Below are 22,746 nucleotides of genomic sequence, written 5' to 3'. Positions count from 1 at the left end.
CTGGTACAGGCTGGTCAGTACTAGAATTTGGAAGGCTCGAGCATGACCAATGATTTTAAACTTGGACGTTTTAAAGTTCATGTAAGTATCCACTGAGAATAAGTAAACAAAATATTGCAGTTTTGTCCATTTATAAACTGGATGAATTTGGGTGGATTTTGGAAGCGGGTGGTAGTAAAATTTAACAAAGAAAATATTATTTTTTAGTTCTCAGAAGTTGTTAGAATTTTTAAGCTGGCATTTAATTAACAAAAACACCCACACATACACACACTCTCTTAGACTGAGGCTGTTTATACCAGATATAAGAAATAAATCACCCTAGCTAGCTTTGTTGACAAAGATTTTAAGTTACTGAAAATAGTGATCTCTTATAAATTGCATAAAATTACAATAACTGTTAACCAATGACGTTCATCTTATGGCACACTACAAGAATGAAGTGGTCCCAATGGTGTGTTCGTTTGGGGGTTATTTTTAATTTTATGGTGTTTCCTTCCATCCGATGTCATGTTTACTAAAATCTAACAAAATAAACAGTTTTCAAGTCTTATGAATACAAAAATCTTTTACCTTCTTCACTTGGCAAGACCTCTGAGCAGCGATCTTGTAGGAAGCAGTTGCTTTCTGCAGTCTATATGCACGTGAACTTCATGAACTAATAAAACATTTACCTCAACCCAAAAGCTATCTAACATAGTTACATAGTTATTACATTTTTGTTTCCCTTAAAACATTAGTTTCTCTATACTCTAACACAGGAAAATGTGATATTCTTGGAATATAAAAGTTTAAACCCTTCCTGAGTTGTTTCATCATCTTCCGTATTTTGAGTATGAACATGCGTCAAGACAGCTACACATATTCACTGGTTTAATCTGGATGAAATGTTTTTACAACTAGTTTCCTCTATTTGTTGAGAAACTTTCCTTATTCTTGGATTTCCTAGTGACCAGAAACATCCTGATGTTCAGTACCTCAAAGAGAAAGAGGAGGAGATTGCTGAAGAACGACTTGCCAAGGTACATTACCCTTCTCATGTCAGTTGCTGTTTCCCTGCTGTGAAGTATTAAGGTGTCGTCTTCTATTTCATGGCAGTGAAACAAACACTGATTTCTAGTGAATTCTAACAGACACAGCCTGATTACTTATCTCTTTAAGGTTTCTATCTTGGTCTAACACCAACAAACTGGGTGTCAGATTGCGCGATAAGCAAAACCAGATTTAGATCACTAAATCTAACTCATCTCCAGAGTTGGAAAGTAAAGATTGTGTCACTTGCTGATGTCAGGGCTCTGCCAAAGGGAAGTTAATGTCACAGTGGAGGTTGTCATGGCTCTCCCAGACAGAAGAACCCCCTGCTAGAGCTCTGCTGTGTATGAATGGGTAGAGATACTTCTGTGGGTTGTTTGTGCTCTGCATATAGAAAAGAGATGAACTTATAGTGAATATTAGATGTCAGCTACTAGGTGGTAGGACAATTTTGGTAGGATCTGGAGAGAGATACGTAGCATCAATTAAGTGACAAATAATTTTTTATATGTATGTATGTTAAACATTAAGAATGTAACTAATATTTTTTAACTTTTACAGAATAAAGCAGTGGAGGAGATGCTGAAAATCAAAGCAGAGTAAGCTTAAATATTGCTCATTGAACTGGAGATTTGTATGAAACTCATTAATACCAAAAAGATATACTGAAGCAATAGAAATCCAAGATCTGAAACTATAAAAGATGTAATTTGGAAACGTTGTTTACATTTCTGCAAGACACATTAAGTTCTTACTCTTTCTCATCAGTAGGTGGTAGTAGCACCTATTACTACATTTTCTAAAAGGGTAACATTATATCAGGACAATACTCTGAAATAGGTGGAACCATAGATAATTTTAAACAATTCTAAGTGTTCCCTCCAATATAAGTTTTTCTATGTCTTGAATTTGTTTATATGCAGTGAATTCTAAGCATTCCTTTCCAAATTAAATTGAAATACTGTTCATTTTTTATTAATAATTGTAAATAGTTTATAACTTTGCTTTTGCTAATTCTTTGCTTTTTTATTTGTTTAAATTTTTGCACTTCATCTTGAATAATGAAAATTGTTTATTATTAGAGGATTCTTAGACTGGGTTTGCACTATTGTGCAAGTAGTTCTCAAAAGTCAAGTGTTTTGCACCTTGTATGGATAGCAGTCAAGAAATAAAGTACTGAATTGGTAGATAAAAATTAGCTTGAAAATGTTGCTCCTGTTATTCTTTTCCTAGTCTGTATTGCTTCAGGATTCACAGTGGCTGAATCTCCTAATACTTGAGTTATTTACATTTAATGGAATGCTTTTTATGTAGGTAACTTCTTTTAAAGATGAAGATAGTTTTTTATGCACATGGTAATTTCAAAAGTAATTTTTATTAAGTTTTCAAGAAACCCTAGTCTTGATGTGGAGTTACTTTGCTATTTGATGCATTGGTTTTTCATACCTGTCTGTCTCTGAAATATGCTTTATAGCAGTGCTGCAGTGTCTCATACAAACAAATAATGTACAAAGAGGAAAAAGATTCTTTTTGTCATCAAGAAAATATCTTGACAAATGCAGCAAATGAATACTGTTTTCATATAGTAGGTCTTAAACACCAGGCTTCAGTGAAACAAAACTGATGACAAAAATGTTTTAATTTAAGCAATATTTAAATAGGCATGCAAAATTCCTAAAGTTCATATAATCAGTAGACAGGCTATGAAGTCTGTTGGCATGGTTTACTATTCTGTGAACCTGACAGAATGAAAACATTTTCAGCAGACGAGACCTCTATCTAAAGTGGTGGTCCTTTGGTTACCAGGCCAAACAAGCTCAGACCATCTCTGAGCTGTTCAGAGATGTCTGAGCAATAAGGCTATTGGAGAAAAGCCAGGTACAAACAAGCAATTTAGGAGAAACTTGAAGAGCAGCAGAGTTCATCTGACAAATTTACATACCTTAGATAAATTAATTCTACGTGTTCTCGCAGGTGAAGCTTTTATTTCATGGGTGGAGTTGTATGTCCTGGATTGGAAACAGCATAGTTCCCAAAAAGAAGAGAAACTCCAAAACACTGCCTAGTTAAGAGATAGTATTAAACACAAGAGCTGTGAAGCAGAATGAAATTTTTCCTTCTCTTAACACTAAGTTCTAGGGAAGATACATTGCCTCAGAAGGATAATTTTAAAGGAGCCTGCCTCCATATCCAACGCTGACTTAATTCAGTTGTATGCCATTTATGTTGGTTTTTAATATTTTATGATTCTTTTATGTTGGCAGATTAGAGGAGGCCAAAAATACCCTCAAAATCAAAGAGAATACTTGTCTTGAAATGACACTGGAGATGGAACGAACAAGAGCTTTGGAGCTGAAAGCATTTCATGAAAAAGAAGAAATTAGATCAAAACTAGAGGAAACATATGAAGAGAGAGAGAGAATTGGAAAGGTTATATAATTTTTTTTTGTTGTCTTTACAGTAGAAGCTTATTCAGCAGAGGTAGAGCTGTTGCTAATTGGACAATATTCTGATTAATTAGCAATCAAAGACTGCCTCTGAAAATGTATTGCCTTGCAGTTTTGTTGTATTTGCAATGCTGTTTCCTGCACTAGTGAAACTCTAGGTATGGAAATCATTGTTGTAGTTTGTAATACAAATCAAATGGTGCTTTTTTTGCGCTTTGGGAGAGATCTAATGTAGTACCTAAGGAGACATAAGACAAATACATATTTCCTGAATGAACCAATTCTTGCATCATATGTTACAACAAATTTGTGTGTTAGTATGTTAATAGTTTGAAAGAAGCTATTTCTTCTGAAAAGCGAAGGAGGGGCTACAGTTAAGAGGTACACAATGTATTTATTAATTACAGGAAATGGCCTTGCTGAGGAAGCAAGTTGACTTTCTTGCTGAGGAGAATGGGAAATTACTTGGTCATCAAAACCTAAACCAGAAGATTCAGTATCTTGTGAAATTGAAGAAAGATTACGCTAAACTTGCTGAGGTAAGTTGCAGAGTAGAATACAGATGAAGTAATGGCCTGACATAGAAGAGAGCTAAGATTTGAAAATAAAAACTAAAATTCCTGCTCTTCTGCTGGAGAGTGGCAGATGGAGACCTCTGATTCTATGCAGTTGTGTAAGTCATGGCTGGTCTGTCTCCTCACAGGCCCCAGACAAGAATCACCCCATTTTATTTCCTCAAGTACATAGTGTATAAAGGACATGAACAAGTGTAGATACAGCTTATATAGAAATATGAAAGTGGGTATGATTTCTTTAATACACCCATGTGTTTTCTGTTTTACAGGAGACTGAAAAACTACGAATTGAAAATGCTTTTTTGAAAGAATTAAAAAAATATGACATGTAGACATCATGATCAGCTATAATGACACAAATGAAACTGCAGAGCCATATTTTTAAAGTGTACAGAATAAGCAAAAAACCAGTTGTCAAATGACTTTTGCTGTGGTCCCAGAGTAATCAAGTGGTTTAGTTCCTAGATTTTTTTTTTTCTGGTAATAGCTGGAATAAAATTCTTTGCTAAGTTACATGGGCAGCTTTCAATGACATATTAACACCTTCCTGTAATTTTTCAAAAACTGGTTTTGTATAGGTACTGGAAGATACTTCCTTGAAACTTTTGTACCTTGCCAAGGAAAAACTTTCTCACTGGGAACACACCTGGATTTTTATTTCCTTTTGTGCTTTTATTCAGGTTACTACTGCTTCTGAAATGTTGCAGTTTTCACCAGAGCTGAATTTTAAAAAGCACAATTTCTTTGGGTTTTTTTTTTTTTAGCTAAGCACAGGGTCTCTTTCCTGGGTTGCTTAAAAATAATTTTCATATTGAAGTTTGTTCAGTAAAACATGAATGTGAATTTAGTAATAGACTTGTAAATAGTACTATAAATATCTTTTGGCTTTGTATTCTTTTCTTTCTCTATTTGAAATTAAAATGCTTTTTAAATCTTTTTTTTCCCCCTGTATAAACTTACAGCAGACTTTCTATATTAGCATTGTAGGAAATTCTATGTATTTTGCAACCATTTTCTTATAAACAAAACTTCAAAATGTTAAGAAACATCTGAAAATATGCAGGGCATTTTAGGAGTATAGCAGAAGTTCATTTAATCACACAAGATTTATTGCAAATAACTTTTTAGTGGAACAGAAAACACTGATTTATACTGTTTAGCTTTTTTTTACTCTCAATAATCCTATCATTCTGTTTTTGGCTACTATGTACAGTGATTCTTTTGCCCACGAGCAATGGGGGAAAAGGAAATGAGGAGAAAGATGTGTGTCAAGTGGGGAGCAGAATACCCAGTGACTTTCTTCAGTATTTGGCTGAGGGGAAGAAGAAATTCCCCCAGCCCTATCTGTGAATTTTGAAGTTGCCTAATCCTGCAGATTTGTTTCCACTTGAACTTTGATGGTGAACTACAGAAGTAAAAAGCTGATCTTAAACTAGGGAGGTTTGTGTTTTTCCTTTTGTAGACAAGTAACTAAAAAGTAACTAACTCCTTGCAGACAAGTCAGTAACAAGTAATTACGAGCAATCTAGTAGTTAGCTGCTGTCTCCTGTGGGCTTCGTTTTTCCCATGTTCTCGGTTTGCAGATGTTCCCCAGAGCAGCTCTGGTCTGTCCCGTGTGACTGTTCCCGCAGCCCTTTCCCTGCGGGCAGGGGCCTCTGGCCCTCCCTGGAGGGGGAGGCAGGATCCCTGCTGCGCGCTTGCTTCCTCGTGAGCCTTTCTCTGTGTTGTACGTCTATAGCAGGACCTAAATTGTTTTCATACTCCATTCTTGTTTTTAAAAAAATAAAGCCTTTGTATATAACGAAGATTGCCCGCGTGCACTTGTCTTCCCTTCCCTCCCCCACCCTGGGGAACCCCGCCCCCGGTGCGGGGCGGTGCCGCGGCGGGCTCGGCCGGGCCCGCCATGAGGGCGGGCGGCGGGGCGGCGGCGGCGGCCGCGGGCCTGCTGGGGGCGGCGGCGGCCGCAGCGGCGAAGCTGGCGCTGAGGCCGGGCGGGGAGGCGGCCGGCGGCTGGGTAAGGAAGGGAGGAAGGAGGAGATCAGCGCCGGGAAGGGCTTCCATCTGCTAACGGGTGTGCTGCCTGCGGCCGCCCGCGTAATTGAGCCGTGAGGGAGGGCTGAGGCCGTGAGGGCGGGAAAGGCGCCGGTTCTGCTGCTGCCCTCCCGGGGGTCTCTGCCCTTAAGGCCTGCGGAGGGAGTTGCTGGGAAAGCGGCGCGGCCTCGGAGAGCCGAGCCCTGACTCACCTCTTGAGGGAGCCTGGCCTTGTAGCTGCTGAAGGGTTGACTAATGCGTGGTGGTAATGTCAACAAACAGTGAGCAGGCTGAGGTAAGCCTGCTGGTATGTGAGAGAGAAGAGAACAGGCATGGTACGGGAATGCCTGAAGCCAAACCCAACTGAGAAACCCCAGCTGCAGTGGGTTTGTGTCAGTTCTACGATAAAAGCAGGATGTTAGTGTACTTGAGTATCAAACACTTGTTCTCAGCCTGCTGTTTTGCTAATAACCTTGCCCTTCTCCCTCTCTTCTATTTCTCTTCACTCATGACAAAAGCGGAGAGGTGGAGCACTTGCTTTCCATCGTGCTGCTCAGCTGACGTGCTCACCCGTGAGCTCACCCGTGGGTGTTCCTCGGGGATGATCTTTACTTTGGTTGTGTTTCTCAAACCTCGTCGTGCTTAAGGTTATGTGGGACTGCTGGCCTCTCACCTCAAACACACACTGTCCTTACCTACAGAAGTGAACCCTTGCACAGGCATGGCGGAGGTGGAGCCATACACAAGACTGTGAATGGTGAGATGCTGACGTAGACAGCACACGCATATCAGAAAACACATTGTGGAGTCTCATTTAGGTACAGAGCAGGGGTTATTATTCATATGGCAAATGTACATTTGGACTTGAAATCCAAAGGAGGACCCACAAGAGAAACTAGATCTGAAAAAATCCAGCCTTGCATCAGGAAAAAAGAAAATCAACTTGTGTAATTATTAGAGATGGCTAAAAAAACAAAACCTCAGTATTTGCTGATCCTTTCCAGTATATCAGAAAGGATGACAGGAAGGAGAATCAAAAAATTTAACTCCTGATACTCTTCCCTGTCCCCCTAGCAAGATTTTACCCTGCACTGACAGAAAAGCAGAGCATGGAATCACGGAGAATGTTGACAGCATATTTTCAGATTATTTTTCTCCTTTGAAATTTATAGAAATATTGCTTATTTGTTGAGAGGGGGAGTTGGTGGGGGTTTTTTTGAAGGTGCTATGACAGTGTATCATTGAGGTGGAGTGTTGTCAGCAGGTCAAGGGAGGTGATCCTTCCCCTGTACTCAGTACTGGTGAGGCCACATCTGGAGTGCTGGGTCCAGTTCTGGGCTCTCCAGTACAAAAAAGAGATGGAGCTACTGGAGAGAGTTCAGCAAAGGGCCACAAAGATGATGAAGGAACCAGAGCATCCCTCCTGTGCAGAGAGGCTGAGAGAGCTGGGACTGTTCAGCCTGGAGAAGAGAGGGCTCAGGGCCGATCTCATCAATGTGTATAAGTACCTGAAGGGAGGGTGCAGAGAGGATGAAGCCAGGCGCTTTCCAGTGGTGCCTGGTGATGGGCACCAGCTGAAACACAGGACGTTCCCCCTGAACATCAGGAAACACTTTTTCAGTGTGAGGGTGACCAAGCACTGACACAGGTTGCCCAGAAAAGTTGTGGAGATCCTCAGAGACATTGAAATGCTGTCTGGACACAGTCCTGGGAAACCTGCTCTAGGAGTGGCAGGCTTGGACCAGGTGATGTCCAGAGGTCCCTTCCAGCCTCAGTCATGCTGTGATTCCATGATGGTGTTTCTTTTTTCTGGACAAATTGGTTCCTTCAGTTACTTGTTTCAGGTCCATTCTAGGTGATAATTATGAATTAAATGAATCCGTTTAGCTGCAAAACTAACCAAGTTTTAAGTAAATGCAGTAATCTTCCTAGTAGCTTAAATTGCGCAGGACTGTAGATGCTTAAGTGTTTCAGAGGGCTCCCTTTGAATCCTGCATGCTTGCTGCAAAGGCATTTCTGCAGAGCAACCACAAGGTGACAGAGATTCAAGGAGTTTTGTGTTTGAGGAAGAACTGCAGAAATCTAAAAATAAGATAGCAGCCATCACTTGTGCAGTGTGAAAAGCGGCAGCAAATGTTAAAAGTGCATTGACGCTTCTAAGAGGTTATGACGTAGGGTAGCAGGATACTCGATGGCAGCACAAAGATGGATTTCCTGACCAGAAGGATGTGTTGTGATGGCCCAGCCTAAGAGCAGCCTGATCAGGAGAGGGCATTTCACTTGAACAAAAGTTTTCCTTTACTTTCCCCTCTCCCCTGACAAACTTTGTCTAAAATTACTTCTGCTACTTCAGGAGTGATTCCGGATTATCTGAAATGTACACTGAAATTAATCTCTTAGAAAAGCAATCAGAACAGTAATCCTTGACTCACTGGGCTGGCTAGGCTGAGCCCTTGGCAGGGGAGGAATTTTATACCTCCCTCCTTCCTTGTGGGGAACACCTGGGGATGTTCCTGCCTCTCTGCCTGCATGCCATTGTGATGACCAGTCCTCTGCCCATGACGCAGGGGGACTCAACCTCTCTCTGGAAAGCCTTCTTTCTGGGCATATGCCACCTGCAGAGCACACTGCAGCTGATTTCCCTGGCTCTGCAATAGACAATCAGAAGAAGCACCCATGGGTTCAGAGTCACTTTTGAAGATAGCATAGCTGCTGTGATGGTGGGAACCAGCTTTGCTCCACCAGTGATAGACTCACAGGCTAATTCAAGTCGGGCAGGACCTCCGGAGGTCTCTAGTCCAACCTGCAACAGCTTGATCATGACCTTCTGCAGTCAAGTTTTGAATACCTCCAAGGTTGGAGGGCCCATGACCTCTGGTCCAGTGTTTGATTACCTTTGTTTTTCCTTGTATCAGATCAAAATTTCACTTGTTCCAACCTTTGCTTGCTGCCTCTTCTCATATCCCAATGCATCTCAGAGAGGAGCCTGGGCTCCATCCTCTCTACACCCTTGGACGGGTGGTTGAAGACAGTTCCAAGATCTCTTTTTCTTAAGGCTTTTCTTCCCCAGTAGCATAACCTGGGTCTTTCTGATCCAAAAATATATTGAATTTAGGTGAAACACAAGAGAATTGTTTTTCCCTTTCATCTCTCTACTCCCAAATCTGCCTAGCCCGTAGAGGTATGTGTGGATGTACGCAGCTGCCCTGAGCAAGGTAAAACTGTCTGGTCACACAGGCAGAGGGTGAAGCTGGGTGGCAAACCCCATCCTACGGTGAGCTGCAGCACAGCAGAAGGTTTCTTCCTCAGAAGATTGGTAGCAGCTGACATGGTTGTCCCTCTTAGCCCTCTCTGCAGGGTTTGCCAGGGCAGTGGTGGGAAAGCAAAGTGACGGGAATCATTTTGGATCATTTACTGTTGCCCTGATAAAGTTGGAGACCTTTGGAAACATGGGGCAAAATGAGGCCAAACCACGTGAACTGTCCCTCTCTGGAAGGGGATTAGTCATAGAGAGCTTGCACCAACCATCAACCAGGGATCTGCTTTACAGCCTTTTCCTTTTAACTTTGTTCTTGCTACATCACTTGCTTCAGAAATCGTTGTGGCCTCCCCTAGCTTGCAGTTAATAATTTTTTCTGAGTAGGAGCAGAACACGGTGGCTCCCCTTGATTTGGGCAGCTGGCAGGGGCCACAGTGCAGCCATTCCCATGGGGCAGGTGCCACCTCTCAGCTGTGTTTGTTGGTGGCTTCACACATACATTTCTGTCTGCTTCGAGGTGGATCCCACCATGGACTGAAAGGTGACAGGTGATGAAAGCATGATTCCTACAGGCTTAGACAAAGCCTTGCTTTCATTTGCCCTCGTGTGCTCCCTGAGTGTGATAGTCGTGATCTGCCTGTGATCTTCTCCCTTGGTGTCTTCACGTCAAGGGGATGGTATCCCAGGGCTAGGGAGATGGCTGCAGCAGCTAAAACTATGGGTGTGGGGGGAGCCTGTGCATGGTGAAGGCTTTTCAGGCAAAACTGTGCCCTTTTTTCAGCCTGAGGCTGTTTCACATCTTGTCAGGTTGTCTAAGGAGGGAGATCTTTCCTGAGAACCTAGTTGCCCCTTGAAGGCCCTTGAATTCACAGGTGGTTTTGTTGCTACTAGATGCTGGAGCAGAGAGCTCTCAGTAAATCTGCTCTCCAGTGAGCATGCAAAGTAAGGCACGAAGCCCCTCAGCTCTCACGTTCCTCCCAGAGTACCCTGCTCTGCCCTCGCTGCGACAGTAAGGCAGGCCAGGTCATGGGAGGTGGTGAGGACCAGTGATTTGGGTTTCTGCCCAGATTTACAACAGATGTGGTCCTGGACCACACACAGCACATACGTGTTTGGTGTTTGTCTCTGGCAGGGCTGAATTGGACCCTTTTTCATACATCTAGTGAGGACTCATGGCAGGACATGCCAGGGTCACGCTCCTTCCAGGGCTGTTTCCTCGCTTCTGTTTCCTTTTGTGATTTAATACATTCATCCCCATGTAATACCAGCTGTAATTCAGCTTCAGAGGCGCACACTTGGGTTTTGCTCCAAAGTGCCCATGAATTAGTGAGGGTAGGCGAGTGGTCAGTAAAAATCCCTTTCATCCTACAGCTGCCTGTGCTGCTTCGCATCGGCTGCGTTGGCTTGGTGTTTGCATGCAATGCAGTGATGTGGACGGTCTTTGCAAAAGCCCTGCGACTCTCCTCTTCCTCGGCCTCTGCCTCTGTGACGATGACGGCCTCCAATTTCATCTCTTCGGTGAGTAGATCCCTTCCCCAGGTGCTGAAGCCTGGAGGAGCCCAGCGATGCGGGAACAGTCACACTGGATGTGACGGGTTGTACCTCACCTCCCAGCATGACCGGCATTGCTGTCCACAAAAGGAGAGTTACAGGCAGACATGAAATGATTGTATCGGGCCTCTGCTGCTCTGACAGCTGTTCACAGCAGAGGCTGTAGGACTTTGCTGGGTGGTGCAGGAGGAAGGGCGCTGCTGCCCAGCACAGTGCCTTGCAGCAGCTGTACAGTTTACTGCATTTTCTAATTGCCAGTGAGAGCCAGAGCTGGGAGCTTTGCTTTGTTTTGCTTTTCCTTTGCAACAGCTCACCTGTGACAAGCCAAAGCCACCCTAGCTGGGTGTGAAGATGCACTGCCTCTAGTGACAGCAAGAGCATTTTTGACCCGCAGGGTTTTTCTGCTCACTTTCCACTCTCAGCAGCTGTCCACCTTATTTCTGTGCTCCAGCTCGTAGTCAGTTCATGGTGGTATCCAAAACTCAAGTCAGTGGGACCCTGTTTTTTTATCGACTGCAGTTGCCCAGTCGACTGGAGATTTGGCTCCCGAGAGCTGCTGGGAAGGCAGCAAAGCACACACGCACCTGGCAGAATCCTGCTTTGGGACCACAATATGGCTGTGCTTCCAGGCTGGATGGTAGAGTAGATCATCTCTGGCATCACCCACAGCAGCTGTTTCTGTTGGTGGTCCCAGCAGGAGTTTCCTCAAGCAGGGTTTTTTCCAGGGCCAGCTCTCCAAGCAGAAGTCCTTGCAGCTCTGGCAGCGCAGGAGGCCTTGGGGTGGCTCAGCTCAGCAAAGTTTTGTCTTTGTCTTTTCCTTCAGGCCGTCCTGGGCAAGCTTCTCTTTGGGGAGACATGGACACCTCTGTGGTGGGTCGGCCTTGCTGCGATGCTCTGCGGCCTCGTGCTGCTGCACACGGCTGCACCCCGGCTGGCGCAGCTCCCAGCGGAGAAGAAGGAGGCGTGATGGCTGCCAGCGGGGGGTACGGTGCCATGCCACCCCTCGCCCCTTGCCAGCCTGCCTCGTGACAGCGTCCCCAGCCCCCAGCTGACTCCGAACGTGCCGGCCATGTACCTGCTAACCCCTGCTCACCTGCTGATCTGCTGACTCGCATCTTTCCTGCCAGGCTGGCAGTGGTGTGGTGGCAGTGACAGCCTCGGAGGGAGCTGGTCCGCTCTGAGTCAGTAATGTGAAAATCAGGGCCAGAGGCTTATCAGCCGCTCCTCCGCTTCACACCCTGCACCTGCGGAACTTTCCCAGTTTGTGGAAAGCTGAAAGTAAACACGGTGGCTGTGGAAGGTGGCTGTGCATCAGTACTTTTCCGTAAGACGACCTGTCTCGAAGTAGAAAAGCAATCAGAAGTCAAGCACTGGAACAGGCTGCCCACAGACGTGGTTGAGTCACCATCCCTGAAGGTGTTTAAGAGACATAGATATGGCACTTAGGGACATGGTTTAGTGGTGGACATGGCAGGGTTAGGTTAACGGTTGGACTCAATGATCTTAAAGGTCTTTTCCAACCTAAATAATTCTATGATTCTAAGTAGATGCTGAAGGCAGCTGATATTTCTGCTCTGATGACTTTCTTCTCTTGAAATGGCCCCATGCCCACCACTGCCTGTAAGGCTGCGGAGCCTTTCATTAATGCCTGCAGCTTCCCCTGTCAGTCACACACATATACCTTTTAACTTGCTATTTGTATCTGATGCCTGTAATTTCCACTCACCCATTCCTGACATGTTACTCACTATAAGGTTGCTGCTCTTTCCTTTAAACTCTTAACCAGGATGGGGTTTTTATCACCATTCCGGTTGGGTGTAGGTCAAACTGTAAATTTGGGACAGTGCAGCAGGCTGCATGTGAGCAGTCAGCTGCTTCCACTAGGAGTGTTCATGTTCAACATATCCCCCCTCCACATTGAAGTTGGCAGTTGCTTTAACATTTGGTAAAATGGAGTTTCTCAAGCAACACTTTTCTTACACCTCTGGATGATGCTGATTCCCATTTGTGTGATGTAATCAACCAGATCACTGGTACCCACACATTTGCTAAATTTTGGGTCAGTGATTACTCTGTGTTCAGATGTCAACAGTGTGCATGTGTCAGGAACATAATTTCTAAGGTATTAACTTCTTTCCCCTGCCCATACATCTTGTTTTACTTTGAAATTTTTTAGTTGCAATCCTAATCAAGAAATATAATGATGCCTATAAATGTATGCATCATGCTGGTGATGTCACTTGTTTGCTCTAGGCTTATCAGGTTGTCTCTGTCTGCCTGTAACCACAGAAAGTGAGTGTCGTTGTTTAGGCCCAGTTGGTAGCTAAGCACCTTTGCAGCCACTTGCTCACTCCTCCCCGCTGCAGTGGGATGGGGAGGAGAATTGGAAAAAACAAAAGTAAAACTCACCGGTTGAGGTAAGGACAGTTTAATAACTAAAATACATAAAATATAATAACAATCACAAATAATAATTGTAATGAAAAGAAATATAACAAAAGAGAGAAATAAAACTGAAGAAAAAGAAACAAGTGATGCACAACGCAGTTGCTCACCACCCGCTGACCGATACCGAGACAGTCTCCGAGCAGCGATCGGCTCCTTCCTGCTGACTCCCCCCAGTTTACATACTGAGCACGATGCTCTATGGAAGGGATATGGAATATCCCTTCAGCTAGTTCGGGTCAGCTGTCCTGGCCCTGCTCCCTCCCAGCTTGTGCACCTGCTTGCTGGCAGAGCATGGGAAACTGAAAAACCCTTGACTTAGGACCTAAGTACGGCTTAGCAGCAACTAAAACATCAGTGCCTTCTCAGCATTATTCCCACACTAAAGCCAAAACACACTGTACCAGCTACTAAAAGAAAACTAACTGTATCTTGGCCAAAACCAGGACAGTGAGTCATGTTGTGGCAAGTGGAGAAAACCTAAGGGCACATTTCTGCGAGCCTCCCTATCGGAACCTGTCAGCTTTATCATGACTGGCAGATCTGCACCATGTCCAGCAGGAATGTAAAAATAGACTTGCGGGTGGAAATGCCACTGGAGTTGGGTTCAAGCTTTTTCTTTCTTCGTAGCAGAAACAAAAAGTCAGTGTCCCCAGAAGAGGCCAAGAGCTGTTTGCTCCGTGTCCCCTGCGTCAGGAGACCATGCTAGCTCATCACATCTGGCAGCCGTGTCCCAAGAGGGGGAAAGCCTTTGCCTCTCCCCTTGGTGTGCTCATAAGTCTTTTCCTCCTTACCAACATGGGTCTTTGCACCTGGGGAACTCTGTGGGTAGCAGCAGTGATAGAAAGAGGGGATCTGTCTGGCTGCCTGGGAAGGTGAGACTTGGTGTGGTGACCCAGCATCCCCCATAGGTCTGCGGAGATGACAACCAGGAACTATGCATTTCTACATCAAGTCTGCTTAGACCTTTATACATGATGGAGAAATAATGAAGGCTGCAAGCCTGATTTGTTTGCCCTTGTTATTAACTCTCAGCCAGCTGTAAGCTGTGGCCACCTTCGCGCAAATGGTGAGAGAAGGACCAGACTTTCTGCTTAATTTGGCTGTTGCTCCTTCTCCTAACAAACCTTTTGAAAAGTTTCTTAACGTGGACTGTCTCAAAACTGACATTTCTTTATTATAGTCATCGTTGGAGGTCAAGGTCTAGGAGATGTTTGCACAGGTGCAGAAAGTGTGGGCAGAAAGTTTAAGGCAGAAGAACATAAACAAGGGCTGTAAATTCAGTCATAAATACTTGAAGGTGGAAACAGAAATGAGTTTTCCTCCAATTACTGTGGGAGGGAAAGATTGCCAAGCAGGGTGTGTTTTTTTGGCAGAATCCCTCTCCTCTGTACACAGAGTTTGGCCCACATCTGCCGGTGTTGTTTGTCAGCATGGGGCCAGGGCTGCAAGGAAGGCTGCAATCACTGTATGGCAAAGCAGTGCACTTCTGGTAAATGGTTTGTGTGTGCTCATCCAAAATGTGGCTGGGTGCTGGCATTTGCAAATTAAAACACTGTCCAAAGCTCAGTGGCTGAAATTTAATGTTTACGGATATTTTAGACCAGGCACACCAAAAAAGTGATGTGACACTTATGAGCGAGCTGTGTTTGAAGAGTGAGCAGTTCAAATGTGGTAGACCTTGCAAGGTGGCTGAAGATCATGGCCAGCCATAAGACCTTGGTTTACCAGGGCAGAAGATGGGTTATCCTTATGTGGGAACTACAGTAGTGTGCTTGCGTGGAGTTTTGCACGCTTGAGCCAAGGTATTTTTAGAGAAGAGTCTCAGGTACACATTTCTGGTCAAATTCCAGAAAAATACACTTTTGTTTTCACGTCTCCCGGGCATTGGCTGTAATGAGTCTTTCCTGCATCTTTCCCTCATTCTCAAACACAACCCTAATTTTTCAGTACCTTGTTCATCAGATTTTCCTCAAGCAGAGCTCTACCATGTCACACTTTAAACAGTAGAAGCGGCAGGTGCACAGTTAACAGCAGGGCTCACCGTGTCACTCATGAAGATGGAAGTAAGAATGCTTGAACTAATGGTGGGAAGTGTTTGAAAAATCTGTTGTATAAACAAGGTCCAAGAGTATTATATTCTAAGGTAAATAATACCTTTACAGGGAACAAAGCCAAATGAAATTATAGTTGCAGTTGACCCTTAAAGTTGGACTGATTAGATAAGGATCTATACATAAAACCTGAGAAATATCCTTGTTGTCATTGACAAGGAGCCACTGAAACTTGGTAGGTTTGTACAACATCTCAGTGACATCATATATCAAAATACCTTGAAGGACAGTATGTTTGTCTGGGTGATAAGTAGTTGAAGTAGATGTGATAAATAAGATCAGGAGATTGTTCTGCTAAGTTTGGTCTATTTACAATTTCCAAGGAATTTGATTCAGTGCCCTGTGTTGACTCTTCGGAGACCTTAAATATTGATCACATGGCATGGGTATCACTCACATAGTTAATTCCACTAAAATATTGCAAGTGGTGGGGTGTTTCTGAAGAAGGAAGTCATGGTGATTGAACACACCAGAAAAGTGGTGCCATGGATCTGACCTTGGCTGTCACAGAAAAAGCATGAAGTTACAAATAAATGGGTACTAATACTGGTGTGTTCTTGGTGCCAAGTGCTCTGCTCACCTTCTGCAGAAGACCCCCAGCAGGCCTTTGTTTTGGGGGTCTGAGAGTTGTGTAGTGTGGGTATTTGTCCACAACAAGTGTTGTGGTGCCTCACTTGGTCTCAGAGAAAAATCTGGGGTGCGCTCAAGTCGGTGGTGAAGGCCTTCCCAGGAGAGCCAGGAGTTTGCCTTTAAAAACCAAGTGTCTGGGGTGCTGCGCCACGTCACTTTTTAAAGGAAAGGATTGCAAGAAAACATTTCTGAAAATGTGGTCCTGAGGAAGAAACAAAGTATTTTAGACTGTAAAGCAACACCTTCTAGTTTCAGGCAAAAGATGGTTGTTGGGCTAGGTGTTTCAGTGCCTTTTCTAAGGCAAGTCTGTTTCTAGATACTTTAACACCAAAAAAGAAAGGTCAGCAACCTGCCTGTAAAATATGAAATGGGGTCTTGGGCCATGGGCAGGGTGGAAGGGGAGGCCATGGAGGTTGGGCAGGGGCAGTCTGTCCCCCTCAGGGCCCTGATGTAGTCGGTGGCTGTACCTGGGGTGTTGTTTCCAGTGCTGGACTCCCCAGTTCAAGATGGATATTGGGAAACTGTTCTGGCACAAGAATACCAAGATGGCAGGGACCTATGAGGAGAGGCTGAGGGATGTGGGCTTTTTGGAGCTAGGGAGGCTCAGGCTGACCTGATAGCAGTCAACACGTGCTTGGAGAGGAGTTACAGAGGCGACAGAGCCAAGCTCCACTCCATAGAAGTGGCCAGAACAAGAGACAACAGGCACAGGTTATGTCTTCAGACTTTCAAGCTGACCATCAGGGAAAAAAAGGCCACCAGAAGGTTAGTTGCCGTGTGAGGCAGCAGAGGCTCCACCCATGGAGGTTTTCGAGGCTCAGCTAGACAAGACCTCAACTGACCCAATCCAGTGTTGGTGACCATCACATCTGGGCAGGAGGCTGAACTTCCTGTGACCTATGGACGGATCTCATGAGCAACACCATCTATAACAAGCTGGTTTGCCCTTTTACCTCCAGTTTGGCAGTTCTCATTATGTGTTGCTGTGCCACAGAAAGGAGGTTCCTCCTTGAGGCGCCGTACAGACCTAGGCCACCAGAGGCTTGTTGGCTAGCGGCAAAATGGACACTTGCGGATGCTCTCATAGTCTGAAAACAAATGCGCTGTTCTCAAAGGAGAAGGACCCCAACGTACTCAGTTGCTGATAATGAAGTGCTTCATACATTTGAACCTTTGCTGGTTGAGGAGACAGCCTGCTGCGTGCAAAGCGTTGGCTCCCAGGGCAGGGTAACACTGACCAGCTGCAGCACCCCAGCATGGGGTGACCAGAGCTCCAGGAAGCCTGGACCTTGCAGTGCTCTGACCTGTAGCTGCATGCAGCACTGCAGTAACCCAGGTCCACTAGCAGCACTCGACATACACAGGACAGTTTTTGCCCTGCTGAGCAACCACCCAGCCACTCTGTTCACTCTCCAGGGAAACTTTTTGGTTTCTGTATAATAACCCTCTTAGTTGTTTCGATTTTTCCTTGGGGTTTAAGGAAAAGTGGCTGTGAATGTCTGTACTAATTGCCAAGACTTCCGAAGCAGCTCCTGGGGCTACTGCACGCCCTTGAAGTCCCAAGGGATTGCTGGTGCTGAGTTAATGCCTGAGGAGCTCCTGGGTTGGGCCTCCCGCTCCCATTTTGCTGGGGGGAGATGATGCATGCCCTGCTCAACCCTACATGGGTCTTGCACGGCACAGAGGCTCCACTGCACCCCGCGGGGATAAAGCCGCAGCAACAGAAATAAGTGGGAGGGAAGGGCTGGAAAGAGTGGTAGTAAGTGGGGCGTGGTGGATGGTACCACCACTTTTTGGAAGAGGCACGTACGTTTTGAACCCATTGCTCAATCTCGCTTGGCTCAGAGGTCACTACAAGCTGCGCTTTCATCCCGCCTGTGGGAGTTGGGTCTGGGGCTTGGCCACGTGAGCAGCTGGCCTCCTCCTGACACAAGCGGAGCCTCTCTGGTTTTGGGGTCAAACAACTCTGCTTGGCACTGTGACCTGCTCTCGGTGCAAGTGCATGGTCTGAACATCAGCCAGGTCTTTGAACCTCATTGCTTTCAGTAAATTCAGGCAACACTTAAGGAGAAATGAGCAGTGCCCCAGGGAAGGATGAGGCATTACAAATGCCACATCTCCAGCTGCCAATCGACTTTCCTCATCAAGAGAGGAGGTATTTTGAGTGACTCGTTCCCTTCAGGACACTCCTGAGTTAGGCAACTCACAGGCATGGCTCTGCCAGAAACCAGTGCTGCATGAAAATGCTTCCTAATAAACCCTGGTGAGCTACTCCAGCTGCCCACCAAGGTGAGAGCATCTTGTGCTGCTGTGAGGGACCATGCCCTCAGTCAGTCCCACCATCCCAAGGAGACTACCGCACGTGACATCCACATGTCCAAGGGTGGGACAAAGCCTTTGCACCCACTGTGCTTTGGGTCTGCTCCTACACAGCGCATGAGCCAGATCCCCCGTGCTGTGTGGGACTGTGTCCTTCCTGCAAACCCTCCTGGTCTAGGAAGGTTCTCCCTTCGCACCACGTAGCAATTTCAGTCGCGCTGCTGGCTGGTGGGGATGCGGAATGGCATAATCTGACCTGTAGTCTGTAGGCTGTATACATCAATATGTGTATAGACACACACACCCACACAGACAGATGGGAGAAGCTGTTATACCACCCCTGCAGAAATAAATGTTACTTGAAGACACTGGCATGCAAGTTTCTGTTTTCTCACTTAGACACGCGCAACCAAACACATATCCTGTAGGTGGGAAGGTATTCTGTCAGTATTTTCCTTGTTCTCTGAAGCTGTTTTTAATACACAGATAAATTATTTTATCCTCAATTCAATATTTGCACTGTTGATTACCCTGCCCTTACCTTTTTTGCAGCCCTCTTTTGCTTTATTTTTCCTCGTACTTTTTCATACTGTTTGCTTTAGGTGTAGTCTGTGGACATGTGTCCACACTGCAATCAGTCAGTGTGGTCATACATGCACACTCGAAGCCAGTTCATGGGTCAGTGGCAGTAGGGTGGATACAGCCCTGGAGTAACTGCACCCACCCCGTTGGACCCTTTCCAAGCACACACTGCAGGCTGAGGGATCACACAGCAGTGGGGGGTCCTTCTCCCCATCTTGGGTCTCTTGATGGGGTGGGACAGAAGTGTGAGGAGCGAGTTAGCAGGCTAGGACCGTTCAGTGTGGAAAAGAGATGGTGGTGGTTTGTAACGGGGGCTGAGAAGACTGTGAGTTGCATGGAAAAAGTAAGCTGGGATAGCTGTTGGTTGTCTCCTCTACCACAAGGACAGGGGCCGCAAGGGAAGCAGGCAAGCAGCGGCTTCAAAGCCAGAGGAGCTTCCTCCTCCTACAGTGTGTCATTCAGCTGACACACTGCACGACGCAGCAGAGGCTGGCGGGTTCCTCAGGTTCAAAAGGGGAGCAATTTCATTAAGAAAAAAAATCTGCTGTGTGAAAAAAGTGATGTGATGGAATCTTTTCTTCGCAATTTCTTGGACAAAACTACAAAGTCATGTTTTGCTGAGAAGCAGAAATACCTTATCCTGAGTCTTTTAGTCCAATACATAACGTAATCATCTCAGCACTGGAGCACACTTATTTCGGTGTTTCCAGTGCAACACTTGTACCAGAATTGAGGGTCAAGCAGTTATAGTACTGAAATGCCAAGTTCAGTCTTCACACATTGTATGTAGACTGATTTTGCAATTTTGCTTGTTGCATCTCAGCCAGCGAAGGGGAACGAGATCTTATAAATAACCAGAAAAGATATTTTAATGTTATAGCATTTTGGCTTGCTGTTAAAGCAGCTCTATTTTTCCAATATGGCCTGGACTAAAACCTCAATTTCCTGTGACTGACCACAGGACTTCTCTTTCAGGGCAGGGAAAGTGCTACACAAGAGTGTTTTGCCTGAGTAGCCATAAACCTATGTTTGTTATATATGTAGTTATGGTCTCTGTTTTATCTCTGTCTTTGCCTTCTTCAGGAGCAGACTCCCTGGGTGGTGCTGGGTTGGGCGCAGAGTGATATGATTTTCATTCCTTTTGGAGGTAAATGCCCAAAGCTCGTCATCTACATCCTTAACTTTAGGTGAAAAAAACCTCTTTCAAGGTTCAGTGAGAAGGAAACAATGGAATTTCCTATAATTTTACTGGCATCAATCGCACCTCTGGTATTTGCCTGTGAGAAACTCATTACCAAGTAGCTGGGACCAGACAACTTGGGATAAGTTAAGATCTGGGCTTGGCCACCTTGCATCAACTCCGGACATCCAATTGCCTGCCACAACTTGACTCATGTAAGATTAGAAGAGAATCTGCCTGCTGGAAACACGGGATGCCCTCGGAGTATAGCTGACAGGCCACTGTCACGGCCCATGGTTGGTGTACATGAGTAAGAAGTGACCAGATCAACGCTCCTTCCAGCAGCACTATCATGTCAGGATCATTATGTCGACAAGATGCATCTTGCTACTAGGAAATTCCTAATGACTGAGATACAAACTTAATGAAATGGTGAGGGGAGAACCAACATAGCACCTCAAATAAGGTCCAGCTCAAAAGAGATGGACCAGGTCTTCGTCTAGTTTTTTTTTTTCTCTTCTCACCCTCTCAAGACTTCTCATTACTTATCGTTCCCTAGGCTGTGATTCAAGAAGGACTCAACACATACTAGATGGTACACGTGGGAGCAGTCCTGCTGTGGTCAGTAGAAGGGACCTTCTTGCCATGGTGCCCCTCAGGGCCCAAACATGGGTTGTATGCGTGTGTACCTTGGCAGATGCACTGCCCACCCCTGGCACCTCGGAGCGACTCCATGGAGCATCTGGGAGGATGAGTTCACCTTTCCAGAGTGCCAAAAAGAAAACTTATGGTGCTTTTGGTCTGTGTTTTATTTTGAGTGTTACTCTGACTGGACATAGAAAAAAAAAAAAAAAACCAGAAACAACTTGAAGCCTCAGGTGGTTATAAAAAATGTACGTCAGTACATTGCTATTATAAAAGTCAGTTTCTCCAGAACTAGACATGGGGTTGCAAGTGAATAAAACTGTAAAGTTAAGGATTGGGTTGCTCTTCATGTCCTTCCTACTTGGCATTGATACCTGTGGTCATGCTCTGGAACTTTGACTTCTTCTTGTCATTTTTGATACACAAAATAAACAAAACCTGATACAAAGGACAAGCTTGTAAATAGGGGAGCAGCCCTATTTACAAGCTTGGGGGAATTCTGATTTTGTTTGTTTGCATTTTATTACCTTCTTATGCCAGCTAATAAGGTGACTTACTGTGAAACAGATAGATGCAGATAAGGCTGATAGCCTCTGGTGTCTGATTTTGCAAGCTGGGAAGTGAGTCGATGAAGAAATTGGTAATAGGCTGGAGATTGCCTGTGAAAAAGATACCATCTCTTGCTCTGTTAATTAGAAGAGTATACTTTTATGAGACAGATTGAAGTGATTAACTGTTGTAACTGTTTGGGGGAAAAAAATTGGAAGAGCTGGTATTTTTCGTAGCTTCACCAAAGAGGAGGGAAAAAAGCCATGCTGCTGAGCCACAGCCAGCCACTCTGGCCACTCTGACCAGCAAAGGCAAAAGGAGATTTGCCTGGAGGGAGATCACCAGAGATCACCAGCTGACAACACGAAACAAGATGAAACCCTGTCTTTGAAAAACATTCCTGCAGTTTAAGTTGAAATCCCCTTTCTCAGACCCTGCCAACACTGTCTCGGAGGATATTACAGTTCAATGGCCTTTCCTGGCAGGGGAAGCTTGTACGAGCCAGGGGAGGAGCTCATGTAGGAGTGTTTGTACCATATGCCAAGTTTAGTGCCACCGAATTGAGATACTACCAGTGCATAGAAAACAATAATGGGAGAAGCAAGACCAGCAGCTGCACAGAGCGAAAGGAGAACTGAAAGCTAGATGCTGTCTGTTGACATAAACCAAAAATTCCTGTAGACAGTGAAAAGGTCAGCTGCCTTCCAAGATGGAGTAAGTTCATGGCAGGGCAGAACCCACACCCATTTAACTTCTACAATCTTTCCTTGAACTCTGAGGTTCAAAGTGAGGGTCAGAACATGCACACTGTTGAAATCAGCCTTTTGCAAAACCCTATAGGACTGGAAATGTTACTGTCCCTGGTGAACACGTGCCCTGCCTCCGCTACAGACCTAACAAAATTTTTTCAGGAGCAAAGCATTACCAACATCAACCTTCCTGTTTGCAAAAATTTGTAGTTTTTGCTGTAGGACTACTGTGTCAACACAATTTAAGCTGCCTCCAACCAAGCATGGAATGAGATATATGTATAACAAGTTGAGACTGGATTAGAAAGCTACTGTCAATGACTTCAGATGAAGTGGATCACTCTGTTGCTGTAATTAAGTGGAAACCAGTAACATACATCATCAATGTTCAGATTACGTGTATTATTGGTTATATTATTGTACTGACATTCCAGGTATACTTTACTTGATCCCGTGCTGTCTCTAAACAACAATGTCTTTCACCCTCCAGGAGGAAAGAAATGCAGAGTAAAAGCAACACTGAAAGGTAAATTGGGGTCGTGGTGGTTTTTTCAACAGTGAAATATGTAATTGCCAGCACATTGCCAGATGCTGAATGGTGAGTGATGCTCTGTCTACTAAGAACGCTGGTGGGTCAG

At 44.9% G+C, this 22,746-nt stretch overlaps 2 protein-coding genes across 2 annotated transcripts in view; both read left to right on the top strand.

Annotated features, from left to right (window-relative positions):
* Positions 1 to 5,859, top strand: part of KIF15 (kinesin family member 15) — a 39,115-nt gene extending 33,256 nt beyond the window's left edge. Inside the window, 6 exon segments of the mRNA XM_074840758.1 lie at positions 950 to 1,022; positions 1,594 to 1,631; positions 3,297 to 3,462; positions 3,887 to 4,018; positions 4,324 to 4,379; positions 4,381 to 5,859. Of these exon segments, the coding sequence (XP_074696859.1) occupies positions 950 to 1,022; positions 1,594 to 1,631; positions 3,297 to 3,462; positions 3,887 to 4,018; positions 4,324 to 4,379; positions 4,381 to 4,405 (490 nt within the window). The 3' untranslated portion in view covers positions 4,406 to 5,859.
* An 88-nt stretch (positions 5,860 to 5,947) lies between these two features.
* On the top strand, positions 5,948 to 14,909 carry TMEM42 (transmembrane protein 42). The gene is made up of 3 exons (XM_074840748.1): positions 5,948 to 6,068; positions 10,716 to 10,862; positions 11,719 to 14,909. Exons 1-3 carry the CDS (start codon positions 5,958 to 5,960, stop codon positions 11,860 to 11,862), a joined length of 402 nt encoding a protein of 133 aa, XP_074696849.1. The 5' UTR covers positions 5,948 to 5,957; the 3' UTR covers positions 11,863 to 14,909.
* Positions 14,910 to 22,746: the final 7,837 nt, after the last annotated feature.

This window comes from Strix aluco, chromosome 1, assembly GCF_031877795.1.
Source record: "Strix aluco isolate bStrAlu1 chromosome 1, bStrAlu1.hap1, whole genome shotgun sequence".
NCBI lineage: Eukaryota > Metazoa > Chordata > Aves > Strigiformes > Strigidae > Strix > Strix aluco.
This window is presented reverse-complemented; position numbering and strand designations above follow the sequence as displayed.

What these genes read in the sequence shown, in the direction of transcription:
- TMEM42 (XM_074840748.1), top strand. Translation starts at nt 5,958, where the DNA reads ATGAGGGCGGGCGGCGGGGCGGCGGCGGCGGCCGCGGGCCTGCTGGGG. An exon ending in GGGAGGCGGCCGGCGGCTGG is followed by an intron (nt 6,069 to 10,715) that starts GTAAGGAAGGGA and finishes TTCATCCTACAG; the next exon opens with CTGCCTGTGCTGCTTCGCAT. An exon ending in CCTCCAATTTCATCTCTTCG is followed by an intron (nt 10,863 to 11,718) that starts GTGAGTAGATCC and finishes CTTTTCCTTCAG; the next exon opens with GCCGTCCTGGGCAAGCTTCT.